Genomic DNA, 23,818 nt, shown 5'->3' on the forward strand with positions numbered 1-23,818 from the left:
TTTGAGAGTGTTTATAAGAGGATAACTTATTGTTTAATTTTAAAAGTATAATAAAGAGAACAGACAACTAATATTCATCACTGGTACAGCTCACTTACCATTTCAAACAATACAATAGTCCTCTTCCACTAGATGGTTCGTGTTTAACCTTCCAGTCCTCTTTACCTCAAAATAATATCTGTAATGCTAAACATCTTTTCTTGATCATTTGGTGGAAATGTGTACAAAGAAAGCATTCTCATATCAAGAATTTTAACTTACATTCCTTGTCTCGTGAATAATGTAACTTCTTGACCTTTGTTCACTGACAGCATTGGTCATGAAACATTTTCAATCATTATCATCCTTGGCCAACCAGGAATATTTTAGTTATAAAATATTTAACCTGGACTCTATATACAGTACTAAAACATACCTAGGAGTAGATCTACTAACATATTCCCATGTCACTTAAGTATCTCTGTGATTTTTATTAATTCTATAGCTACCCCAATGCACCAATTCTTTAATGATTTTATTTTACGATTTTCCATTTCTTGAATTCAGTACGACCTTTTTTTAAAACAAATAGATTTACTTTAGTTTCTCAGATTCAATTATTTTATCACTATGATTTTATCTGAATCTTTTTCAGTCTTCGAATTCTACCGTATTCTCTGTTTCTGTTTCCAAAACTTAGTTTACTTCGAATGTTTAGAGTTCCCAAGTTAATGTTGAAAATAGTGTACTGAGGTGAGAGAGAGAAAAATGATACTTTTCTATAGACCTTTACAAAGCAGAATAATTAGGGATAAAGAACATTTTGAGTCAAATCTAACACATAGTACCTCAGAACACACCCACACTATCCCCTTACTATGTGTGTGCAAAGTTTTAGGTTCTCTTCTCTTGGATGCATTGCAGTCACACATACAACTCGTCATAATGTTAATGGCTAACTCCATGTAACCAAGCTATCCAGCTCAGACAGTTCTTATTTTAGTTTGGCTCTTAAAACGTGTAAGCAGATAAACCGTTGTTTCATAAACCGAAACCAGAAGTGTGTTAGTTTGGTGCCAAATCTTCTCACTACCTCCATATGATCATTCCAACGTACTGGTCATTCTGAAAGTCCATTGACCAATGAAACTAAAGTGGTGACCTGAAAATGAACATGTCCAGTAAGGTAAGAGACCGTACATTTTCTCTAATGACAGCACCAGAAACAAACTCCTACGGTCAAGATTCTAAAGGTTGTCTTGTGGTCTTTCTACAAAACACGGTAATGTTTCCTTCTTCACCATTCAATAACTTTATTGGTGCTATCTTCCTCATAGTTCTCAGGACTTACTAAAGCTACATCTTGTAATGTTCTTTGGAGAAACACAGTAAGCCAAAAATTAAAGAAAAAACCAGGTTAAAACTAACTATACCTTAGTAACGAATGACACCATGTGAACTAGATGTACTTCAAACTGAAATGAAAAGTAGCAAGTATTTTCATTTCTTGCATTTATAGTTCATATGTCATGATGTATTCAATAAAGAGAGTGTATAATTCTACTCGTGATTCATGGCGCATGCGTTTACCGATTTCTAGTACTGGTCTGGATAAATAGTAACCAATGTTTATATCTCTAGTATTTGCTTAGATAAACAATCATCTATGTTCTGATCGCTAGTATTTGCCAAGTTAGATACTGTTGTGTGTTACGATCCTTTGCACTTGCCTGATTTAAAATAAGCTTAAATTACGTTTTCTTACAATAAATAGTTACAGGTGTTCGTATATCACTCTGTTGTCTTAAATACATTGTTCCCAAACTTCTAATCTGTAACAGTTGGGTATTGTGAGTAATAAAATACATCCATATATTAGTATTATGATGACATTAAAATTTAACATTAATCCTTGTCTCTAAATATTCCACTTCTATAAATACACTATAAAACTGAATACGCACGTTTCGAACGCAAGAACTTTCATTTTGAGATCAGGTACAAGGTTAGAGGTCGTGAATTGCTACACAACACTTTTCTGATAACTTATATTATTTGAGAAGAACATCATGTAATTATAACAGTATGCGAACAGAGTGATTTATAAACATAAAGAAGTGTTTTACTGATGGTAAAAAATAGTGAACATATGTTTTCTGTTTCTTAAGAAGACAGACCAACGTATTCTTGAAACATGTAATATGTTCCACCATGAATAAAACATTTTTTATGCTTATAGTTAGTTGTTTGCTTATCTATTCTTTCGACGAAATTTTGTAGAATTAAGAAATTTATTGTTTCAATAAGATTTGTGAATATTGGAAGTGAATTGTGTAACTCTGGAGAAAAGCTATCTCTACAGTTGTGATATATTTTTGTAAGTGAAAAGTAATGTATTTTCTTATAGGAAAGCCGCATCAGGCTATCTACACTGTCCACCAAGTGGAATTAAACTTGTGATTTTAGCGTTGTAAATATGTAAACTCGCCTCTGTACAATCGGGGAGCAGAGCGAATAATAAAAACATTCTTTTACCTTTTGGTTTGTAGACGTTATAAATCAATCTAGTGATGAACTGACAATACCATAAATAATTTTATTTGCTTTTATACAAATTAACAGAGAAAGTTCAAAATATGTTGATAATTGCATATATATATTATGATTAAAACATAACTGGGCTGTAAGTAATATTTCAGCACATTATATTAAATTATAAACATAAAACTGGTTCTGTGATGATATAAAAGTATAAACATATAGTCACGTGATTTATGTATAGAAATATATTTCTGACGTTTAATTTAAAGGATGAAACATTTTTAATCTTTTATAGTACGTTAATAAAAAATACATAAAACTTATTCTGTTGATTTTTCAAATAATTAGAAAGATTATGAAGACGCTTTTGAAAAAATTTGAAAATATTTACCGATAGTGGTGGCCATGTCTTTACTGTATCAAATATATCTACATAGCTGGAACAACGACCAGTGTTAAAGTTTATGCCACTCAGGATTTAATTATGTCCCCACATATAAATAAAAAATTGAAATATTTACAGATACTGGTAAACGTGTCTCTTCTGTAACAACTGTACTTACATAGCCTGAACAAATTACCAGAACTAACGTTTACCTATTACAGTTAAATCACCCAGGATTTAATAATGTCCCCACATATAAATAAAACAAATTGAAATATTTACAGATAGTGGTGAATGTGTCTCTTCTATTTCAAATGCACCTGTAAAATCAGTGTTACCTTTTATATTGGAGTCACGCAGGATTTCATAATGTCTCCACATATGAACAAAAAGAATTAAAATATCAATTACTATGTTTAACATGGTGTTAGTAACAGTATGGTAAGTGTTTGTGTACCACTTACATTTTGGTTTTGTTTGTTTTTGTATAACTTCTATTTCCGTATGTATGTGTTTTACGATGTAATTTCGGTTAATTTCCAAATTTCTTTATATATATCAGTATCGTATTGTTTTATTGGTTCACGTTACCAACTTATTGTCATAATGGATAATGCCTATGGGATATCCCATTTATCAGTCAAAATCGAAACAGTGATGGTAATCCAGTCAGCTGTCATGGATAATCATAAAAAAAATCACACACATATTATGGTTGGGTATACATTTTTATATCTTTTTTGTTTTGGAAGGGTGGGGGTAGGGAGTACAATTAGTCGAAATATTAGAGATCGGCTTCTATCCATTTGCTTTCTTTTATAAGGTATTTAATGATAATTGTGTTTCCAAAACGATGTTTAGACAGTGAAAGACAGGAGAAGTTGAATCGTTGTTGGTGTAAACACTCAGCTTTATACCATAACTTAATTATTTTTTTTACGATTTTCCATGATGTTCGACTAGGCTGACATTGGTTTTTGGATTATTTATGAATGATGGAATATACCAAGTACATTTGGGTTGTATTATCAATTATGACAACAATTTGAAAACCTGGACAAATAATAGTAATGAAATATTTAATTCATTATTCTTTATATTGCTCATTTAATCGTCTGTTAACAATAAATGCAATCTATACTGTGCAAGCTATTTATACATGCACATATATATGCAGTGAAACAATGCCAAAAGTCAATTTTCTAATCCGAAGCCAAACAAAGTCGTTTCTTTAAATGAAACTTCTGAAAAGGTTGGAAATTGTCCATAAAGAAAGAGTTAACGTCTTTGTCTGAGGTCTTCACAAACTGATTCATCAAGCCCACTTTAATTTGAAGTGGAGCTTATAGGACTTTCTTTGTGTCAACCAAACTTTCACGTTCAATGTTTTCTATCCTGATATCAGGCTGACTCTGGGTGGCTATTACTTTTATCTGGTGCTGATTTAGTACTTTGGTCGTCCCATTTCACATAAACATAAAAAAAACAACAATGCAGAAACTTTGTATAACAGTATTGTTAATCCTCCAACTTTCAAAAGACTTTTAGGTCTCCACAAAGTAGCCAAACACATTTTTGTATTTGACTTTATCAACAAGAAGTTCGAGATTTTCGTGTGTTTCCTTCAAGTGACCAAAATGAGTAATAGTAACAAATACATATTTCTTATCATTAAGAAGGAGAACACATTCGAGACTACTGTTGGAGGAATAAAAACAATTGCCATTCATTAAATTATCAAACTACATCTCCTAACATCAGTCTCTCGGTGTGGATTCCTGTCACGTACAGGATGTACGTGATGTTAACGTGAAGTTACCACGTGTAAGGGGACCTCCCAGGAAAGTTATTCTTTCAGTTTACCTCCTCTGGGATCTAAACATCCACACACGTGTTTGCTGTGCATGACGACCTATAAAGGGAGGAGAGGTTCCTGGTGGTTGAGGGATTAAACCTTACACACCATTTTAGCCTTGAATTCCTGTAGATGGGCGACCTTGGAGTAGCCCCTTTGGGTCAATTGGCTAGTCCACTTGGGCTAGGGTTAACGAAGTACCAGTGTTGGATGTTCTCAACAGGTGTTGTGTGACATGGTATCTGTTACTGGTCTTTGGGTATAGTGCTCATGAAACCCTGGTGTTGCTGCAGTGTCCTTGTTTGGCATTGTAGTGCATCCCCTCGTAAGACACACCATGGCGGGTGGGGTCATTGAACACCGAAATATTCTTTCTTATTGTGGACCATCCAAATAAAAACTTAATTAAAATAGTGAAGAAAAATCCATAGGTATATGACCACGTCTTGAAGATTTTGGGCAGCAATTTTTAACACCTGTACCTAATTTTCTTATTCTACATTTTCTTTCAGACAAATCTTTAGGGCAAATGTCTTCCTTTTCATTGCGTATCTCAACTTGCAGAGGTGGAATTATGACGCTGACCAATGTTCTCACTTTAACATTTACATCATTATTTGCACCTGCCACCATCAAGGCAGGTTATCTTATTTGCAAGGCACGACTATACATTCCAAAACCTCTCAAAATTTTTCAGTGTCAGCAGTTTGGTCACTGAAGACATCATGTTGTGGTTCCTTGATGTGTGCTCATTGTGGTGGCAAGGACCATGATGCCTATGAGTGTGAAACGGACCCTCATTGCGTCAGTTGCAGTGGCTCTCACTCATTCTTCTTCTATTCTTGCTCTAAATTTTGGAAGAAAAGTAGGGCAGCATTTGAAGACAATTCAATACATTAATTAGCTTGAGGCTCAAAAGTTGCTGTCCATTACTTCATCCTGGACGTATGCTGCTGCACTTCGTTCCACTACTATAGTGGGAGTGCAGACAGATCTCTCTGTGCCTCAAAAGAATTGTTCTCAAACAAAAAAAATGAACAATGCCACCGTTCATTGATTTATTGTAACCTATACGAGTATTTGGGCACGTATGTATTCTCTTGTGATTGTGTAATAACATAAACAGATCTGAAGCAGAGATTTACTAGGGGATAAATACAAGGATACCCGGTTTTATCCTAGTTTATAAATAGCCAACAAAATTTTGTTAAATATGCCATTTTGAACTCAAAATGGAGATCACAATTATATTCTTCTAACTTCTTTCTTGATCCTATCCTGAAATCATAATGCCCCAACCAGCCCTCTGGTGATATTTTTATGAAACGAACGAACAGTGCGAGACAGAAGCACGGAGACAATGACGACAAACTTTTTTAGGTGTAATTTAACTATTTTGCGATTGTAAATTCAGATCAGTATGTTTTGAAAAGCCGGCAAAACAACGGACTGATCGGAGCAGTCTAAAGACGATAATTCGACCTTTAGGTCAAATTACGTAAGACTTCGACATGTATGACAACATTATTCTTAACTTTGTTATGTATACACTATACTACTAGCAATAGTACAGTACTGTGGCACCGGCTTCATATAAAGTAAGTGTAAAGCACCGACAAATCAACAAAATCAATTTAGGATTGTCTGGAAACGTGCACGAGTTGAACAAGTTTAAGTGAGCAAGGTTAGTACTGAGTACTCGGCTTAACGTTCGTGGCCTCAGTTGCAATGTATTTGCATTGGGCCTAACGTTGGAGTTGTAATCTGAGAACCGAGTGACAATAACATTAGGCCTAAATACTGTAACTAGTTTAGTGTAAGAACACTGGAAATGCTACTGTAGCCTGAAATAATGAAGTGGACTATTTCCAACTTAAAGCCGTTGTTTTGAATTTACTTTCGCATCCATGCATGCAGATAAAGTTTCAGAAATATGCCTATTTTGTTAATGTATGGTTTTTTGGCTCATTTTAAGTCCCCATGTCAAAACTGAGCTCAAAGTTGAGATTACAACTCATTCTTCAAATATTTGAGTTGGATTAAGGTACTCTAACCTGGACCTAACCCATTATTTAGTAGTTCAACATGCAGTGCAATGTACAATTGATTATATGTTATATACCTGTACCAGTACAGAACGATCACTGTAAATAGGCTACTACAGTCCAGAGCTCAAATTTAAGAACTTCCCGACGTCCCAGGGCATATAAATATTACCTGCAGGCAACAGTTCTTTCTATGTCTATTTCCCGAGCGGATAATTGATATTCTACGTTTAAATAATTGTTTTATTGGTCATCCTTAACGGATTTTTGCCAATAATGGGCAATAACAGCCTGTAAAATAACTAGAAACCGGGCAAACAAGCCGCAATTTCTTTCATTAGACATATTTCCCCTGCCACACCGGCAACACATATTGTAACACATAGATTATAAGGTTCATGTTTAAACTATTGAACAGCCTTGTTCGGTAGTTTCTGTGTGCCGATGACATCACCTTTGGGTGACAGGGTTTCAGGGCCAGCAATTTTTGTGAACAGATACCCTCCCTCCGATATCTGGTTGTATCCACATAAATTACCTAGCCCAACAAGTCCGTGCATCCAATAAACAGAACAACAGTTCTTGTCTATGGTTAATGTGTGGTTTTACAAAAGAATGTGACTTTGTTGAAATATTTCAAAAAGTGAAGGAAATCTGATGATGAGAGTTTAGAATTGAATAGAGAAAGTGATATTAGTAAAGACAATAGTTGTACAAAGGAACTCAGTTGTGAAGATGACAGAATTGACAAGGATAAACAAGTCAAGGAAAAACCATCACCACCATAAGTGTCAATGATCGTAGTGGGATCATTCCTGCTGCTTCGGCAGCAAGATCAATCAATCAAGGAGGTAACCCAATGTCTTCTGTGGAATGCAATGAAAAGTATGAAAGAAGCGATCTCTGAGTTACCTACCAAAATGGGAAGAAACATTCCCTTGGTTAAAGGGTGATCAAGAAACTAATGAAATGTTTTGCAAGGCATGCAAAAGCCACAAAACGTTTGCTAAAGAGATAGTGTCTTGGTAAAAGGTACCAGTAATTTTCACCTACAATTGATCAAAGCCCACAATATAAGTGGAAGGAATACTCCGTGTGTTCAAGCTGCCAATGCTGAATCTAAACCACAGGTTCAGCAGATGGATTTATGCATAAGAAATTTACATGCTTATGAGCTTGAGAAACTGGAAAAACTTTTCACTACCGCCTATTACTTAGTAGTAACAGAACAGCTGTTTTCTCTATTTGGGCCATTATGCGATTTACAGAAAATAAATGGAGACATTACATAAATGACAAATCAGCGAAAAACTTTATCACATGTATTAATGACATTATGATGTAAGATCTGTGAGCAGACCTTGATAATGCTGCAGTGTTTTCCTTCATCTCAGATGTGTCTAAAGAGACTGAAGTAATTGAAAAAGAAACTGTATTTGTTAAGGCAGAAAATTTTACAAAATTTTTGGACTTGCAGTCCCCACCCAGTGATACTGCCACAGGATTAAAAACAGCAATTGAAAAAGCATTTGAGACAGTTCGTGTGGAGAACTGCAAAAGAAAGGCAACCACTATAGGTACTGATGGTTTTTCCATCAATAATGGAGCAGAAAATGGACTAATTGCACTTCTTACTAGAGATGGGATGCCATGGTGAGTTGAGGTGTTGTGTGTGGCCCACTTTTATGAAAGGGGACTGTTGGATGCTGTGAAGGAATAAAATGTTTTTTATCGTACATAAAATACCTTCTGTTAGGACTTTACAAACAGTATCATTTGAGTGCCAAAGCAAGTAGGGAATTAAAAAAGTGTCGGTGATGCTCTAGAAGAAAAGAACATTAAAACTTGTGAACATCCTGGGGACAAGATAGGCTCCTCATCTCTATAGAGCGCTTGAAGTTCTGATGAATAAATACTTCACATCCATATATATGCATTTCCACCATACAACTGAATCAAAAGATGCCAGTGCTACAAAAAGCATTGGGTTTGTTTTTGGATATCATAGCAGCATTTACTGGTGAGCAGATCTCACCATGGCTTATTATAACCCCCAAATGTGGTCTTTCTTTAAATCATTTGAGAAAAGCATGTACTCCAGGACAAGAAAAATGGCGTACAGTTCAGCAGTGAACACAGAAAATGTTGAGCGGATTCTATGTGCAACAACTGAGCCACAACAAACCATGGCAGAGCCCACAGTCACCTGATTTCAAACCATCCATATAAATAGGAATAGAAGGATGGAAAGATGGTGACTGTTTCAAGTATCTGTATGAGGAATTACCAGCAATCCTAGTTGCTAGGGACATTTCCCACACTGCTTACCCCCCGTTCCTCGGGACATTTCTCCCACTGCTTATCCCCCGTTTCTAGGGACATTTTCCTCACTGCTTACCCCGTTGCTAGGGACATTTCCCCTACTGCTTAACCCCCGTTGCTAGGGTCATTTCCCCAACTGAATAACCCTCGTTGCTTGAATAATTTCCCTCACTACTTACCCCCTTTGCTAGGGAAATTTTCCCCACTGAATCTCCCGTTGCTAGGAACATTTCGCACACTGCCTAACCCCGTTGCTATGTACATTTCGAACACTGTTTACCACTCGTTCTTAGGGACATATCTTTCTCTGCTTACCCCCCGCAGCTAGAGACAATTCCCCCACTGCTTACCCCTCGTTGCTAGGGATTCATCCCCCACTGCTTACGCCCCGTTGCAAGGAACATTTGCAAAATAAATTATAGATCTTTACATTTTGTACTTTTTTATGACTCGGTGACACAGCGGTACCTCTGCGGACTCACAACGTCAGAAACCAGGTTTCAACACCCGTAGTGAACAGAACACAGACATCTTATTGAACTTTGGTCTTCACTTCAAACAAATAAACTCTTTAATAAAATAATTTGAAACACAACATTTATTTATTTTTTATTGTATGAATTGAAAACTGAATTAAACCTGAGATTCTAAGTGAGTATTGTATTTTGTTTATGAATATATTATGTAGACTCATCATTCATTACTGCGTAGATAGGTACGAGTAATAAATTTTCGTGAGATATGAATTTCTTTTGTTACTTAGAAATTACAACTTTACTTGTCAATTTGTATAGACCTGTTGTTACTTAGAAACTACTTGTCAATGTGTTTAAATTAATACATTATTCACACAGCTATTTTTATTTCGAGTTCAGGTTGAACCTGAAAATGTTTTTAGAAGTAACATTTTGCCTCAAGTTTTACATTTGTTAGAACCACTAAAATATTGTTAGAAATTATAAACAACCGTATATAATATATACATAGTGTGTAATTTATATATAATATTTATATTTAAAAGGAAACAGTAGTTGTTAATCGTATCAATTTGACGTTTTGTTACGATTTTCTAAAAAGAAAAACGAAACGTGTTTGTGGTTAATATTCCAATATTGTTTTATTTTTTGTAATCATGTTTATTTCATAACTGCAACCAGAATGTCAAAGTTTTCTACCGTGAAGCTTTACCTAAGGACACTTCCAATTTCCACATATCCATCCTTCCACTGAATGGAGCAGCGTTTTCTTCCAAAACGTGGCTGGACCTGGGCGCAATACAAGTGCTGGCTGCAATGGGCTACCGGACTGTGGCAATGGTGTACCTGGTGGGCTTTCTGTTCATTACTAACATAACATTACAACATTCAGAGGTAGGTGTCATTTCATTACCAACTTAACATTACAACATTTAGAGGTAGACGTCAGTTCATTACTAACTTAACATTACAAAATTTAGAGGTAGATGTCAGTTCATTACTAACTTAACATAACAACATTTAGAGATAGGCGTCAGTTCATTACTGACTTAACTTACAACATTTAGAGGTAGGCGTCAGTTCATTATTAACTTAACATTAGAACATTTAGAGGTAGATGTGAGTTCATTAATAACTTAACATAACAACATTTAGAGGTAGGCGTCAGTTCATTACTGACTTAACATTACAACATTTAGAGATAGGTTTCATGACAACATATAGTTTTGATAACAAGAGACGAGTATTTCCAAAAAATTCTAGATGAATAAAGATATATATTCATTTGTTATCAATGTTATTCTCTTTCATCAGTTTATATTTTTCTTCAGAAACATTACAATAAAAAGTATTCATTGTGATAAAGGAAATAATAAATTGAACTAAGTAAGAGTTTGTTTTGTTACCAATTTGTAAACAATTTCTACGTGATGGAAAAAAATGAATATTAATTTCGAAGTCTGCGTATCTTATGGAAAATCTATTTGTAAAAGCAAAATAACTTGTATGGAATTTAAGTTATTCGGTCAAAGTAATATTGCGAAAGATCTTAGGAACAGTATTCAAAACTCCTTATGCAATGGTATTATTGGGTCACATTACCACGTGACACTAACAGATGAATTTTGATAGGTAATTAACCAATTCCCCAAGTTCTTTTATGGGATATGAAGTAAGATTAATTAGAGTAAAAGCTCTCTTTCATAATACAGCTTTTTTATTGGATACTATAACATCTAACAACCTATTTTTATTTCAACAAATGAAAGCAGCGGTTGTCAGTCTAATAAAGTTCACAATTGATGCTTTACTACATCTACAGTCAGAAACCATTATTAGATGTGATGTTATCATAATTTTAATTTAAAATCTCATTAATCGACAGGCATATACTGTTTGGGTAAAACTAGATGATGCTATATTCCAGAAAATTTTTGATAGGAAACTTGCATTAATCAAATTAAATCATGGTTTCAGATCATTTAAGAAAGACTATACTTAAGTTTACATATTTCTACATTTTGACAATTCCAGTTGCAACATGAAATATTTTTATTGATCTATTTTGTCTTTTCCATTTTAATAGTTATTTGAAACAGTACGAAGGAACGAAATCACTGGCTTTACTTTGCGTAACATTTCCAGGTTTTCTGCATTTTACAGTTTTATTGTGATATAGGAAAACAATATGACATTTTATTGTCGAGTTTAATAAGATTCATCAAAACTGTTAAAAGTATAGCAGTTTGTTATATTAAGTAGCTTCTGATCTTATCAACCAATGGGGATCAGAATTTGATAATTAATTGAGTGATTAATATAGGTAATTAAGAATAAGGTTTATATATGTTATCAGACATAATGTTGACGATTTCCCATAAAATTTAGGTTGTTTCTAAACAGCATATCAAACTAATAATGTTGAATAATCATAATGAAAAAGTGAATAAAACGAAAAACTGATAAACATTACAACATTGGAACTTCACATGAAACATTAGTGTTACTTCTATTAATTTCTTAACCGTTGCATTTTCTGTATAGTTCCTCAGAAATTTTCAACAAATAGAAGTGTTTATCATAAAGAGTACTACAACCACACTAGACGTACATAATATGTAAGATTTACACCTCACACGAGACATTAGTGTTAGATCTATTACATTGTAAACCGTTACATATTCCAAATAGTTCTTTAAAGATTTTGAACAAGTAGAAGTGTTCATCATAATATTATTGCAACCACACTCTAAGCAAGTTTCTACATTTTCAGTTTTATATACGGCAAACATAGTTTGCGGAATGCTATTTAAGTTAGCCATTTAATACAACATACATTATACATATTATAAATTAAATATATTACAGACATTTTAATCAATAAAGTTACTGAAAGTAACCTTGAAAAAATTGAAACATATATTAGAAGAACACACCTATGCTCAGTAACATGATAGTAAAATATATCAAACACTTGAATTGATTTGAGATCTATTTATACATTCTTCAAGAGCTGTTAATTGAAAAAAATAAAGTGGGTAAAGGAACTTATTTAATGAAAACATGATTTGTTAAGCAAACATGAAGTGCCAACTGAGAAAACATTGTTACGATACAAGTACATGTCTGAAGAAAATAGCGTTCGGTAAGTTTATTTATATTCAGTTGTATGTGAGTTTTCACGATGGCAAAGCCACATCGAGCTATCTGCTGAGCCCACCGTTTGTTCAGTTGTCTTTATTGTGAAACATAGAACATTAAGTAAATAAGAAATAATTATTGGACGCAACGTAGAGCTTGTTTTGTCTGCAAGACTAATTAACGTGTGTCTTAATTCATGTTTCTTATATGGTAGTACAATATCTCTGAACTTTCTGTACTAGGATAAAACACTTTTGAAATAAACATGTTTTGCTTTTATATCTGATGAAACAAAATAATGTTTGTCATTGTTATTAAATACTTGTTTTGATTTTGGAAAATTCTTCGCAATTATGATTTTCTGTCTTATTTCTGCTGCACTTCCTTGTTGGCGTATCGTTTGAATTCCAGGCATTTTGCCAACATTGCATGTTAGCACTGGTTATTTACTTCGGCTGTATTTTCATATTTTTTTCCTCAGTTCAGGTTCTAAATAAGTTTGTTTGTTTTCGAATTTCACGCAAAGCTACATGAGGGCTATCTGCGCTAGCTGTTCCTAATTTTGCAGTGTAAAACTGGAGGGAAGGCAGCTAGTCATCACCATCCACCGCCAACTCTTGGGCGACTCTTTTACCAATGAAGAATGGGGTTGACACTGCACATAATAGCGTCCCCACGGCAGAGAGGACGAGGATGTTTCGTGCGACCAGAATTCTAACCCGCGACCCTCAGATTACGAGACGAACGCTTCAATCCACGTGATCATGCCGAGCCTCCTAAGTACGTATATTATCACCAGTTTGTACAGATTTCTGCACAGCGCGTTTTCACAAGTGAATGTGGATAGATTAAAAATAAGGTCAATATGTTTCCAGTCAATGATGTCACAACTAAACGAGAAACATGCTCTAAATGTATATAAAATCTCGAATAGACCTCACTGCACGTGTATTCTATACAATTTATTGAAGACAACTAGAGTTGGATGTGTTATTATTGACGTGATTTGATATTCCAGTTGTTTAGAGAAGTATTACGAATCTCCAGTTGAAATATACATACAACGTAGTTTATTTGTTCTAATACTATTCTTTAATGTGTACCTTTAACAAAACAACATGAAAAACAAAGTGGCAAGTTTATTTTATAATATGTATATGATATGTTTTTTGCAGTTGCAGCACAGCGGCTTATAAAACGGCTCAAAGTTATTATTATTTTATTAATAGTGTGAGTTCAAACTTCTAGGCCTGGCATTGCCAAGCGCGTAAGGCGTGCGACTCGTAATCCGATGGTCGCGGGTTCGCGCTCGCGTCGCGCTAAAAATGTGTATAATGTTACGGTCAATCCCACTATTCGTTGGTAAAAGAGTAGCCCAAGAGTTAGGGGTGGGTGGTGATGACTAGCTGCCTTCCCTCTAGTCTTACACTGCTAAATTAGGGACGGCAACCACCTTCACTTATCTGAACAAAGATAAATTACTATACTCACTTGGATAAAAATAATTACCCATATTGTAAGAAACAGCACCAGTTGAATGAGAAGAAAAATGGATCCAACTAGGTCGACGAAAGTGTGGGTCGCCAAGAAAAAAGCGATGCTGACCACTGCAGCGTGAAATACAACCATGACTCCGGAAAACGAAGAAACATCCATAACGAGTGGCCTGAAAAAGAAACAAAGATGTCTACTTCGCTTGGTGGCCAAAAACTAGGAATAATTTAGAATTTAGAAAAAAAACTCCCCGTTACTGGCACTCTGTAATATTACAAAAGCAAAATTAACATCTCTGAAATGTGATAAAGAAAAGAATAAAAGATATGAAAGAAAAACGAAAACCAGAAAGAAAAATAGTTAAGTACTTCAAGTGAAAATTTGAAGATGAAGGTGAAGAAACTTCTCATACAGAGGTGGAGATAGTTCCTTCCTACACTAACAATAATACGAATGATGTTACTAACTTAAACAAAGCCTTGGATGTTGATAACGCAAAAACTAATGAAGAAGAAAAAATCTAGAACAAAGCGATGAACAAACAAATGAAAACCAAGAGTTTACTCTAGTAGTGTCGAAAAGAAAAAGTGGAAATTCATTACAAAATGAAACTACAAACCAAAAAATACACCACTTAAAACAAAACACCCAAATATTCTATTATTATTAAGGCGAGCCTGGCACATATAATCAACCGCAACAAGCAGCGGAAGTTACCAGATGTAAACCAGGTGTTGAAACAGCTAATGTCAAGCGTTTTCCTTGGGGCGGTATCATTGTACGAGGTCAAGGAACTGCTGACGTAAATAAACTACTTAAAGAATGGCCCATGGACGCCTTCGCACCTGGGAACATGAATATATATTTACCAGGAACTAATCCACAACCTAAGGCAATAGTAATCAGTAGGGTGCATCACTCCATAACAAAACAGGACATTGAGCAAGCATTACATAAACTAAATATACCATACCCCTATAGTGGGAAGAATTATCTCCAAGGTTTCTAAGAAACCAAGAAATGTAGAAAGAGTTTACATGGAACAACATTACAGAATCTTGGAACTGACAAACGATGGTATCATTTTGTGGTACCAAAAATTCCAAGTTGATCAGCTTAAAACACCAGCTGTAGAAATTACACAATATCATACTTGCCAACGATATGAACACGTTTCAGCGGCATGTCTCGAGGTGTTGCGGATGTGACGGTGAACACCACATATTTGCATGTAAAAAAGATCAAGCTGATCCGAACCGCTGTAATCATGGAGAAACAGTTTATTCGTGATAACGAGAAACTCACTTGAAGCGAAAAATTATCTCAAGACGTTTGGTATGGGTATTAAAGCTTTTATTAAAATAAAGTAGACAACAACTTTTCCACCTATGGGGTCATATTCAGGATAACAAAGATCTGCAAACTTCCTCTTTGTTATCCTGAGGAACTTGATGTTTGAAGACAACTATAAATTATTTGATTGCTGTTGTATTTGGTTTCAATATGCACTATACTTTTATTCATACATATATATAGATAATTTTTCTATTCATATAAGTTTAATTTCCATTTAATGTTATTATACCCGACATATATATATATATAAATACACCAGTGGGATCTTTCGCAACAAATAATATATCACAGATACTATTCTATTTATGAATCTCCTCTTATTTCCTTTCAGCTAATTGTGAAGTCGAAGTTAAAATGTCCCATTCTTACCCTTTAATAAAATCGAAGATTACTTATGCTGCACAAACACAACTGTTCTCTCTCTTCCCCCAACGACTTGTCGATGACTTTAGTAACTTAAATCGCTAATATCCGGTATAGGTTCTATGCGAAAAAGAAAGATCACATTGACCACTATGTGGCTTTGCATTAAATAAACAAAGTGACCTTAGGCCTTAATGTTTCTCATTTCATACCTGATACGTTTTTTAATGTGTATAAATTTTAAACTCTTGGGCATTACACATTACCTAGAAAAGCAACGATTTATATTTACCATTGGAAGGCGGCAAATTTTTTAAGTATTCAAATATTTTAAAAACAATAAAGTTATCAAACCAGATTCTTCCAAAAACTTAGCATACCAATGACAATATAGGGTTATAGTTATTAAAAAAAAGTATGCATTCTTTTATCCTATGAGATAATGTTCATATTAATAAAAAAGACATTACATTAGTAACAAATTTTGAAAATGTTGGGGCAAACTTTGACTAGTGATAGGGAAAGCATAATTTCAACCAGCGATCCTCAGATACACGAGCCGAGAGGTATGGCCTGGTGGTTAAATTGATTAACTTTATTATTTGAAAAGTGAAACTTTAAAACTCTTCCGTTTTTAAATGTTGATATTCTTACTTATTTATACTAACTTGAGCATCGAACTTAAGTCAGTTTTACCAATTACCTTCCACCAATACGATTTTATGCGTCCAAATGTAGACTGTCATTCATTCTTAGCTCACTATCCAATCTTGTTTCACTTTCTCTTCTTCCTCCGGAATCTCCTTGTCTTGTTGTTCGTGTTTCTCTTGTTAACCCATCTATTAAGTTAGGGTCATTGTGAAAAACCAAGCCTACGTCTGTGTCTCTTCTAAACATATTCTTTTGTATCTTTCATTTCCGTTACATATTCCGAAATCTGGTTTCTTGTCAAAACCACTTTTATTCTACGTCTGTTAAGAGCTCTGCTATTTCCCCCTATATATTTGTAATCACTATTACCATTGTGGATGTTTCGGGTTTTCTTGTTACTTCAGTTTTGAGCGTATCTTCCTACAGTGTAGACCGTAATCATCAAAAGTAGAATAAAATTCTGTGAAAAATAAATAATAAATTTCATTTTTTATGGAACTAGGACCATTAAACAACCAAGCTATTTGCTCTTTCCGTGAGGAAATTCTGTAGATCCAAAGTTTTTTCACGAAAACATACAGTTACACAAACTAGTACGATATAAATTAGCTTATCCTATAACTTTTTTCCATAAAGTTTTAATATTTTATTGCGAAATGTTCATACATGGAACAGATTAAGTATAAAATAAATGACATTATTCATGTTTAGTTCAAATCGTTTAGCCAAATTTGTATTAATAACTGTAATAGAAATGACTGATTAATTTAGTGAATCTAGTCGACATAAAGATTATTTTACTGGTGTTGTGACAGATTTTGCGCGAGGAGCTTGATGGTAAATTCAACATAATTTTCTTGTTTGTTGTTTTATATGATGATAGCGTTTGTCACAGTATTATTTTACTGGGAATTCTGTTATACTGAAATAGAATACCTTTCTAAGAATTATGTTATCAATTTGTATTTCACTAACAGTGTAATGATATCAGGTCTCTAATGAACAAAAATTAATTTTGGTCTATTTATCTCATATTATTTTGCCACTTCTCATACTGGAATGATACCATGCTACAAATAAAACTATTTGTCTTTGGTGAGCTGTGCTAGAGTTTAACCGATAACTAACTTACAGAATAAACTGTAAAACACTTACCACTGACTTCATCTTCATTATACTGCAATAAGCTGTAATACGTTGATATCAGCTGCAAGTTAGTTGGTTATGTTAATAGTATTCTTCAAATTTACGAATTTATATAATGTGTTATAATGGCGCCATCACAGTGAAGGCCATAGCTCTGAGTTACGAAACTTTTTTTGACCCAGATTACTATTTACTGATTTTAAATTATACAAAGATCGTACTTTATAATTAGATTATCTTCCACATATATTGATAAACAAATTTAAATCACTAACCAACGCTACAAACTTTATAGAAATGTTTTTAGTTTTTCTCTGAGACTGATGTATTTTCAAAGTACGATATCCCGTTGAATAAGCCTGATGGGGTTAAAATAATTTCGTCCTTAGGTAAAATACAGAGTTATTTGTTTCTCTATGTTACAATCTCTATTATTTTATGCAAAAACTTTAAGTTATTTGTTTTTATTTTACAAATTATTATTATTTATTTGTTTGTCACACTCCAAACGAGTTTAGGTTTGGTATCGTTACGTCAAGTTATGTCAAACTTTCTAAATAAGTTAGCTTAAGGCTATTTAGATGAAAATTTACCATTTTACCTAAATTATACATTACAAGGTGCGTCCAATAATTACTTCTTAATGATTTATTGTTCTATGTTTTACAGTACAGGCTACTAAATATACGGAAGACTCAGCAGAGAGACCGATGTGGCTTTACTATAATAAAAACACAAACACAACTGAATATAAATAAACTTTCCAAAAGCTAATTTTTATTGTCAGGTACTTATTTAATAATATTTTTTTCATTGGTATAGTATGTATGATTAACAATTAATGTTCTCATTTAATAAGTTTCCTTATTTTTATTATTGTTTCAATCAAAAGCTGTAAACAGATCTGAAATCGATGCGAATATTTAATGTACTTTACTATCTTGTTTCCGTGAAATTGGTACGTGCTTCGTATGGAATGTTCTATTCTTCTTTTAAGGATAGTTACACTATCTTTATTGATTATAATATATGTAATATAATTAATTTATAATGTCTACAAGTTATCTTGTCTCGAATATATCGCTAGATTTCTTATCAAATTCTGATCCTTATTGGTTCATTAGATCAGAAGCTAGCGAATTTAATAATACTGTTTGACTTTTAACAGTTTTGATGAATCCCATTAAATTGAACAACAACATGTCACACTGTTTTCAAATATTGCATCAAAACTGTAACCATGCAGGAAATATGGAAGTGTTACCGTAAAGTAAAGACAAAGACATTGTTCTACAACACTGTTTCAGTTCATTATTGAAAAGGAAACGTTGAAACTATGTTAATAGAAGTATTTTATGTTTGGACTGGAATTGGCAAAAATGTAAAAATCTATAAACTTAAGTTTTGTTTTTTAAATGTTCTGAAACCATGATTTTATTTGAAAAATAAATATTTCATTTCAAAGATTTTCTGGAACATAGTGCTGTCTAGTGTGATTCAAACAGTTTAAAAGGAAAGAAAAAGTTTATATTTGTGTATGTACCGGTGAACTAAAATATTTTGATTTAAAATTATGATAAACTCCCATCTAATAAAGATTTCTGACTGTAGTTGATAGTAAAGAGTGAATATAATTATTCTTACCGCCACTTCTTTCATTTCTTAAAATAAAAATAGATGGCCAGATGTCACGGTACCTTCTAAAAAACTGTATTATCAAAGATAGTTTCGACTGTCTCCAAGCCAACTTCATATCCCGTAAACTCACTTTGAAGATTAGCTAATTAAATATTAAAACTGATCTATTAATTTTACGTGAGTGTGTAGCCCAATTATTTGTGATTTAGATAATGTGATTACTGAACAAAATAATGATGAGCTAAAAAATAACTTGCTTGTTTGATCAAAAAGCGGAAACAGAACTTTGCTAGATATGATCTCTCAATAGTGTGAAAATAATAATAAAACTTGGGAAGAGCTGGTTCATCTATTACAAAAATGCTGAAAATGAGTCTACTTTAAAAAGTCCGTTTTTTTTTTCTTTTACACGGCAGAGATGTACTGCTGCCTAGGCAAGAGATAATGACCACAAAAATATTTTATCATGCAGAAGGTTATTATTACAAGACTGAGCTATTACAGAGAATGTCGTTAGCCTTTGAGATTAATAAAAAACATTCAACACAACCTGCTCTACACAGAGAGAAAATAGCAAATAAAAAGGCGAAACCGATGATTTAAAATTAACATATAAATTATTTTTATACCCTTATCGTCAAGAGAGAAAACACCAAGAAACAAGTAAAACTGTGGAAAGACACTTTCAGAGTCCTTAAAGAAACAAGTTTAAGAATAATTTATTCTTAATATATATGAAAAAAACGATTATAAATTTTCTTCAAGAAATGTTACACCTTTATTGACTTGTCACTGACAACCAACTTTTACCTTTGTCACTACAATTAATAAATCTCAGGATCAAACATTTGACCGTGTAGTAAAACAAATTTGTCTTCAAGTCGACTTGAACACGAGAGGCGGAAGACTTTTAAACGTCGTCCTCTTCACTTGCTTCCACAATAGGCAGTTTCCGTCCATTCTACGAAGTTTCATAATATTTGACAGTTTTATTCCCATCCATATTAGTGTTAATATGAAAAGTACTTCTTTTGTAACTCACGTTACAACTGACGTAAAACACGAAATAAACAACATCCAATCATCTTATAGTAAAGTGATTTTTATTAGCAAGTGTTCTGTATTTTTATCCTGGTTTCTGACAACACTTAAACATAAACATCAATTGAATTGCTACATAATGATATAAACAACAAAGCTTGAAATTACTTAAAATCGTTGTCTGGTAATCAAAATAGTTAAAATCACGTTTATCAAGATCGAATAAAATCCAAGAGAATTTCACATAATTTATAATTCCATTTCAGTATTTTAATATTTTTATTTCTGGGAAACAAACTGAATGCACAAATAAAAAAGTGAAAAACAAAACATGTTATAATTTATACATTGACCACATAACCCTAAAATCTTGAGTGTTCAGATTATATTTTAACATGAAACATTTGCACATACTATGTGGTGAGTTACTTTCAAAAAAGTCAATATTAGGTCATAAGGGATGAATCTTTCGGGTCAAAGGTCAAGAGTTCCGGTCACACTGAGGCAAAATAATATGATAGTTTAATGTGATATGAATTTTAAATGTAGATTATTTTAGGTGTTTGGATACAATTGTCTGTTTTATTCTTGTCACCTGCTTTAAAGATTATACTGAAGGGTGTTTTATATCATTGGGAGATTATTCTTATTAATTTTATTATTGTAGAAGTTAAATATTGATTTCCTTTTGCTTGCTTAAACAGAAGAGAAGTGAATAAAACTGACAGATAAAAGAATAAATTAACACGTCTAAGTGAAATGTTTTGGTTTGTTTAGAAATGTCAATTTATTCTTTATTACCCTTTGTTTAATTTCCCCATCATCCTCCCCCCAGTGGCTCACCGGTATGTACTCACTTCACTAAGAATCTGTTTTCAATACATTTAGTTGGCAGAGCACAGATATCCCATTGTGCATCTCCCTGCTTCATTCCAAACACAAATTATTATGAAGCAAAACACTGAAGGATTTATTTTTTGTACATATGACTAACGTGGTTGGTTTAACCTCAAAAAGGCACTTGTAATGGATATTAAAATGCATATGTCAGAAAGATGAGAAGATAAAAATGTGTTTAATGTATAATGGAGTGAAATAACAGTAATAACATTATTACATTTTCGTTTGTTTGTTCTTTTCTAAACTTTCTAAAATCATGTTGTTGCTTTTAAATAAATTTTTCAGAGTGAACAAGTTGCTTAATGACAGAGTTGATTATCTGAAGGTATGAAAATCCATTTAAAACTATTTCTACATATCAATTACTTCGAACCTTTTTATTGGAGATCCCTTTATTTGTTCTTCTGTGCAATGTCATAGCTACGTTAACGACAACTTGTTCTTACAACGCAAGAAAACAAGTTGAGACGAAACTAAGATAATTAATTGAGCAACTAAAATGCTTATCTGAGTAATTAAACAAATATTGTTGGTACCATTAGAGAAATGGAAAAATTTTCTCATTGCTTTTGAACAACAGGTACAAAGATATACAACTTCGTTTCACAATTTTTCAAAAAAATATTATGGAGCAAATTAACTTCATTTTTTTTATTTATGAAGCAATAATAAGCTTATATTGCTTTTGTTTGCTGTTCTATATAGAATTTTACACAATGTAAACCTGTGTTTCACCTGCTGTGGGTATCGAAATTTTAACTTTATAAGCTATTAGAATTAAGCAAAAACTGCTGAGGCATTAATAATCATAACATTAATATAAACAATGAATAAAAAAAAGCTTCATTTTCCCCTAAGTAAAACGAACCGACCTAAGTTATTACTTTTACGCTTGTTTTGGTCTTTCTTTTCTTTGATTCTTTATTATTATTATAAACAAACAATAAAAAACTAATCCACCAGTCATAAGCAAACAACATCAAACAAATCCACTTGTTATAAACAAACAATATAATGCAAATTTACTTGTTATAAACAATGTAATACAAGTCTACTTTTCACAAACAAACAATACAACACAAATTTACTTATCATAAACAAACAATATAAAACAAACCAACTTATTGATCTTTATTTCAAAGGTATTAAAACAATGTATAGGTGACTTTTGAACGGAAGCACAAACAATGAGCTTTCTGCGTACTGTTGAGCTGAGTTCCGAATTTTATCATTTTAAATTAAAACTTACTTTTAACAAACATGCAACAAAAGAAGGAAATTATGATGATCTACGATTATGATAATTATAAAATTCAAAGAAAATAGGTAATTGATGAAATATACACACAACAGAAAAAATATTCCAAGAGAAGCCTAATAACGAATTTATCAGAGTGATCAAAAGCTGTCAAAGTCTCAAGATATGAATCATCATAATTCATATTATACATGAAAGAAAATATAACATGATATAGGAGAAAAACGTCTGTAATAGTTAAAATTCCCTTATTATATCTCGACTCATTATCTGAGGATCGCGGGTTCGACTCACGCCAATCCAAAATACTCGCTTTCTTAACCGTGGAAGCGTTATAATGTGACCGTCAATCCCACTATTCGTTGGTAAAAGAATAACTCAAGAGTTAGCGGTGAATGGTGATGACTCGCTGGCTTCCGTCTATCTTACACTGCAAAATCAGGAAGGGCTAGCGCAGATCATCCTCGAGTTGCTTTCCGTGAAATTCAAAACAAATCAAACCAAACCGAACAAAAAATTGCATGTCTTTAACAATTTTGTTGCTAAAAGAATTTTGCAATGGCGAATAAATGATAAACCTGATTTATTTTTAAAATTTGGGAGCATACTAATTAATTTCTTTTTGAGATTAATTTAAAGTTCAAAATTAAGTGTGTCAGATGTTGATTCTGGAAATTGTGTTGAATGTGAAATGTTATTGTATGAATATATTATGTGGGTATAATACTTTTAATTAATAAAGTTTACTGAAAATATATTTCACAAATTCTTAAAAACCAAAATTGAGAAAATATCACGAAAGACTTTTCACCGTGTTTGTTGACCAAAACTTGCCAATTAACCAATCATGGGTAATCGTAGCCAAGTAAACACAATGTTCAAGTTCACTGTGTCGGTATTTGGGTATTGATGTTGTTAAATACCCAGGAGAGTCAGGTACATTTGACCTCTCTCTCACCTCGGTAGGACCTGTGTCATTAATGCGGTGTAAGTACACTGGTGACGATAATAAACACAATGTTAAGCTGCTGTTTTGGTTTGTTTCGAAATTCGCGGTCAGCTACACGAGGACAATCTGAGCTAGTCATTCTTATTTTGCGCTAAGACTAGAAGAAAGACAGCTAGCCATCACCACCCAACGCCTACTTTTGGGCTACACATTTACTATTAAATAGTGGGATTGGTCATCACATTATAACGTTCCCACGGTTGAAAAGGCGAACATGT

General features: G+C 33.1%; 1 protein-coding gene across 1 annotated transcript in view; it reads left to right on the forward strand.

The window, feature by feature from the left end:
• Positions 1 to 10,283: 10,283 nt before the first annotated feature.
• Positions 10,284 to 23,818, forward strand: part of LOC143226255 (uncharacterized) — a 283,013-nt gene continuing 269,478 nt past the window's right edge. Inside the window, exon 1 of the mRNA XM_076457014.1 lies at positions 10,284 to 10,497. Coding sequence (XP_076313129.1) covers positions 10,420 to 10,497 — 78 coding nt within the window. The 5' untranslated portion in view covers positions 10,284 to 10,419. The remainder of the gene's footprint in view (positions 10,498 to 23,818) is intronic.

The sequence above is a fragment of the Tachypleus tridentatus genome, chromosome 9 (genome assembly GCF_004210375.1).
Source record: "Tachypleus tridentatus isolate NWPU-2018 chromosome 9, ASM421037v1, whole genome shotgun sequence".
NCBI classification, from domain to species: Eukaryota; Metazoa; Arthropoda; class Merostomata; order Xiphosura; family Limulidae; genus Tachypleus; species Tachypleus tridentatus.